Consider the following 4,783-nt stretch of genomic DNA (forward strand, 5'->3'; position numbering starts at 1 on the left):
CTTTCCAGATTTTTCTGAGAGCATCCTCTTCATCATTTCCTATAGGATTGTGATTATTCCATCACAATCATATACCACAACTTGTTCTGCCATTCCTCAGTTGATGAGCATCCCCTCAATTTCCAATTCTTTGCCACCACAAAAAGAGCTGTTACAAATATTTTTGTACAAGGTATTTTTCCTTTTTTAAAAAAATCCCTTTGGGATACAGACCTATGCGTGGTATTGCTGCGTCAAAGGGTATGACAGTTTTATAGCTCTTTGGGCATAGTTCCAAATTACTCTCCAGAATGGAGAGCACCAGCAGTGCATTTAATGTCCCAATTTTTCCACATCCCAACCAGCATTTATCGTTTTCCTTTTCTGTCATATTAGCCAATCTGATAGTTGTGAGGTGGTACCTCAGAGGAGTTTTAATGTGCATTTCCCTAATCAATAGTGATTTAGAGCATTTTTATATGATCATAGATAGCTTTGATTTCTTTGTCTGAAAACTGCCTATCCATATCCTTTGACTAATTTATCAATTGGGGAATGCCTCTTATTTTTATAAATTTGGTTCGGTTCTTTAATTAGTTGAGAAATGAGGCCTTTTTTCAGTGAAACTTGCTGTAAAAATTTCCCCCAGTTTTCTGTTTTCCTTTTAATTTTGTCTGTGTTGGTTTTGTTTCTGTAAAACCTTTTAAATTTAATGTAATTTGGGTGTTATCCCATTTGGTACATATGTATTTAGTATTGATATTACTTCCTTGTCAATGGTATATTTTAGTGAAATGTAGTTTTCCTGCTTATCTCTTTTAATTAGATCTATTTTTGCTTTTACTTTGTCTAAGATTACGATTGCCATTCCTGCTTTTTAAAAATCTCAGCTGAAACCTAATAGATTCTGCTCTATTCTCTTACTTTACTCTTTGTATCTTCCTCTGTTTTAAGTATGTTTCCTGTAAACAATGTATGGTAGGATTCTGTTTTTTAATCCACTCTGCTATCTGCTTCTGTTTTATGAGTGAGTTCATTCCATTCACATTCAGTTATGATTACTAACTGTGTATTTTCCTTCTGTCCTATTTACCCTCATGTTCATCCTACTTTCTTTCTTTTCACCCTGTCCCTTCTCAAATGTGTTTTGCTTCTGACCACCACCTTCACCAATCCAACCCCTTCCCCACTCCATCCCCTTTCCCTCCTACTACCCTGTAGGGTAAGATAGATTTCTATACCCAACTGAGTGTGCATATTATTCCCTTTTTCAGCCAGTTCTGATGAAGGTAAGGTTCAAATGTTGCCCATCCCACTCCCACCCCTCCATCTTTCCCTTCACTGTAAAAGCTTTTTTGTGCCTCTTTTATGTGAGCTAATTTACCTTATTCTTCTTCTCCCTTCCCCCTTCTTTTAGTGCATCCCCTTTTCTCACCCCTTAATTGTATTTTATTATATTATCCTGTCATGCCCTTTGCCTATGTATACTCCTTCTAACTGCCTTAATAAATGATAATGTTCTTAGGAGTTACAAGTATCATCTTCTCATGTAGGCATATAAACATTAAACAAGTAATGATTCAATTCCATTCAACTCCACAAATTCTTATAATGGCATGGGCCATAGAATTTTGCCCAGCCAATGTCACTCTGCAATGAATTTAGTAATAAATCAAAATATATAATATATGATATGTGATATAACCAATAGAATAATATCAGTATAAAATATATTATAGTAAATTAATATAAATATAGAATAAATTAATAAAAACAATATATCTAATTATTTTACATCAATTTAAATGAATATAAATAATATAGCCCAGTAGAATATCACAAAACCCTGCTAACTGAATATCATTGTTTGGACAACGGGCATTCTTCATTCACTTGTTTCCCATATGGCTAATTAGGCTGGATTCTTTTGAGTGAGTATGGGTGGCTCTGCAGTGTTCTGGACCTTTAAGTTCCTTAAATTAGGAATAAGGGAATAAGCATTTATTAAGTGCACACTGTGCCAGTCACTAAGTGCTTTATAGATATTATCTCATTGCTTCTAGTCTTAACATTCTGTGTTTTAAAGTCCCTCCCAGCCATGACATTCTATGTTCTAAGGTCTCTTCTAATTATAACATTCTATGATTTTTATGGATAAATAAGGTTCTTGCCCTTGGAAAGGTTATAATCTGGTTGGAAAAAAGGATGTATACATGAAAAAAGAGAGATACAATGCCCTAAAAATGTTGCGTTTTGATGTTCTAGGTGGTAACTAGAAGAAAAATGCTAGGGACGTTTTCCTTCAGACGAGTGGAACTTGTTGCTGTTTCTTACTGATATGGCCGCCGTGGAAAGTGAAACCTCCAGAAAATCCAGAACTTTTAAGAAGATACAAAAAGGTCTTGTGAACTTGATGAACACTTGCTTTATATGGGGGAGAGAAATCTACAAACACCTAATCCATGCAGTTTGCAGAGTTGAGTTGTTGGAATGTAGTAAGTCGGAAGCTTGGCAGTGCACTGTGGCGGAATGAGCTCTGGGGTGTGGGTCTTAGCACTGCCGCTTAGTGGTGGAATGTGACCAAGTCATTGCCTTCCTCTGCGTGTCACTTTGCTCCCTTTTAAAATGATAAACTTGGACTCAGTGACTTCATAAATTCCTTTCCAGCTTTGACATGCTAAGTTCTGACCTTCCCCTCGGCTCTAACATTATAATGTGCCTTCCAGCTTCACCATTCTATGTTCTAAGATTCCTTTGAGTTCTAACGTTTTTTATTCTAAGGTCCCATTAAGCTCTAATATTTTTCCATATTCTGAGGTTCTTTGATGCTTTAGCATTCTATAGTCTATATATATTCTATATTCTAAACTTTATCTCTTCAAAAAATTCTGAATTAATTTAATTTAATTTTTTAGGCCATATCCAAAAATGTGTCTTATTCTGCAGATTAATCCAATCAGGAGGTGGGTAGAAAGTGCCATCATCAGTCCTCTGGAATCATGATTGCATCATTCAGAGTTCTGAAGTCCTTCAAAATTGTTTTCACAGTGTTGATGTTAGAGTATAAATTGTTTTCCTAGTTCTGCTCACTTGTCTCTTTAGCAATCCATATCAATCTCCCCAGGTTTCTCCAAAACCAGCTTTTTGTTCATTTCTTAGAGTACAATAATATTCTATTATGTTAATATACCATAATTTGTTTAGCCGTTCCCCACTTGATGGACTGAAAGGATATGATAAATATTTTGTACCTGTCAGTCCTTTTCCTATTTCTTTGTTCTTTTGGGGTTGTAGGCTTAAGCAGTTGTATCATTGGGTAAAAGGACATGCAACAGTTTAGTGATTTTTTGGGCACAGCTCCAAATTGCTTTCCAAAATGGCTGGAACCAATCCACAGCTCCACCAACAGTGCATTAGGGTGCCTATTTTCCCACAGCCTCTCCAACAATTGTCATTTTCTGCAATATGGCAACTATGAGGTAGAACCTCAGAGTTGCTTTAATCTGCCTTTCTCTCATTCCAATCTCTCAGTCTATGTTCTGTTCAATATTTTGAGGTTCCTCCAGGCTCTAATATTCTGGGTTCTAGTCTCTTTCTAGTCTATCAACGTATGTTCTAAAGTTCCTTTTAGATTTAACGTTCTGTATCCTGAAATCTTTTTTGAGTTCTAACACTTTTGTGTTCTGAGATTCCTTCTAGTTCTGACATTCCATGTTCTAAGGTTCCTTCTAACCCTAATATTCTGTACTTTTATGATCTTTTCCATCTCTGCTCTTTTGCATCTCCTTGAGGGTAGCAACTATATCTTTTCACTCTTGTGTCCTTAGCCCTAGTAAATGTTTGTAAATGCTTTGTACGTGTTTGTGGCAACAAAGTGATTCTGTGTAGCGTCTGCAGAGCATTCCCCTTGGCCAGGGTAAATAGGGGCCTTTGCCCTGGGTCCAGTTCTTTTGTTCTTTTCTCCCAAACTGTAGGTGCTAGTGACTGGTCAGGGATGCAAGGAAACTGGAGATGCAACCACAGCCAGGAGTTGGTTGCCTACAATAGCAGATGGTCTTCCTAAAATAAAATTAAGGGCTTATATTAATAATTGGCTGCCCTCCCCTTACCCATTTTTAGCTGGGAAAATTGTGATAGATGGTCTATCCCTGTACTATTTATTTCACATACACATATCTCACATAGGCTGAAACTTTATGTCAATTTCAATTCAGTTGAATCAAATTCTGTAGATATTTGTAAGCACCTACTATGCACCATGTGAGGTACTGGGAATTGTTGTTCAGTCTTTTCAATCATGTTCGAGTGTTCATGATCCCATATGGGGTTTTCTTGGCAAAGATAGTAGAGTGGTTTGCCATTTCCTTCTCCAGTTCATTTTATATATGAGGAAACTGAAGCACAGAGAGTTAAGTGACTTGTCCAGGGTCACAAAGCTAGTAAGTACCTGAGGCCAGATTTGAACTCAGGTCTTCCTGACTCCAGTCCTGGTGCTCTATATCCTGAGCTACCTACCTGCCCTCACTGGGAATACTATAATAACTTTTTAAAAAAATCCACCCCTGCTCTCAAGGAGCTTACATTCTGTTGGACATGATTTTGTTGTGGAAGTGGGGGATGGTTGGAAGTAAAATGGGGTGGGAGTACACAGGGTTAATTGCCCTGGGTCCTCATGTACTAAGCACTCTGTACCAGTATTTATAACCATTGTCAGCACTGACAGTCAATTTTGTACTAATCTTTGAGAGAGAGAGAGAGAGAGAGAGAGAGAGAGAGAGAGAGAGAGAGAGAGAGAGAGAGAGAG

The 4,783-nt window shown here is 37.2% G+C and overlaps 1 protein-coding gene across 2 annotated transcripts in view; it reads left to right on the forward strand.

Annotated features, from left to right (window-relative positions):
* STPG1 (sperm tail PG-rich repeat containing 1) overlaps positions 1 to 4,783 on the forward strand; it is an 89,759-nt gene that overhangs the window by 7,279 nt on the left and 77,697 nt on the right. For both annotated transcript variants that reach the window (XM_027841449.1, XM_027841451.1), the window contains exon 2: positions 2,245 to 2,378. In XM_027841449.1, the coding sequence (XP_027697250.1) occupies positions 2,318 to 2,378 (61 nt within the window). In that variant the 5' untranslated portion in view covers positions 2,245 to 2,317. The remainder of the gene's footprint in view (positions 1 to 2,244; positions 2,379 to 4,783) is intronic.

The sequence above is a fragment of the Vombatus ursinus genome, unplaced genomic scaffold (genome assembly GCF_900497805.2).
Source record: "Vombatus ursinus unplaced genomic scaffold, bare-nosed wombat genome assembly UNPS02014859.1, whole genome shotgun sequence".
Classification (NCBI taxonomy): Eukaryota; Metazoa; Chordata; class Mammalia; order Diprotodontia; family Vombatidae; genus Vombatus; species Vombatus ursinus.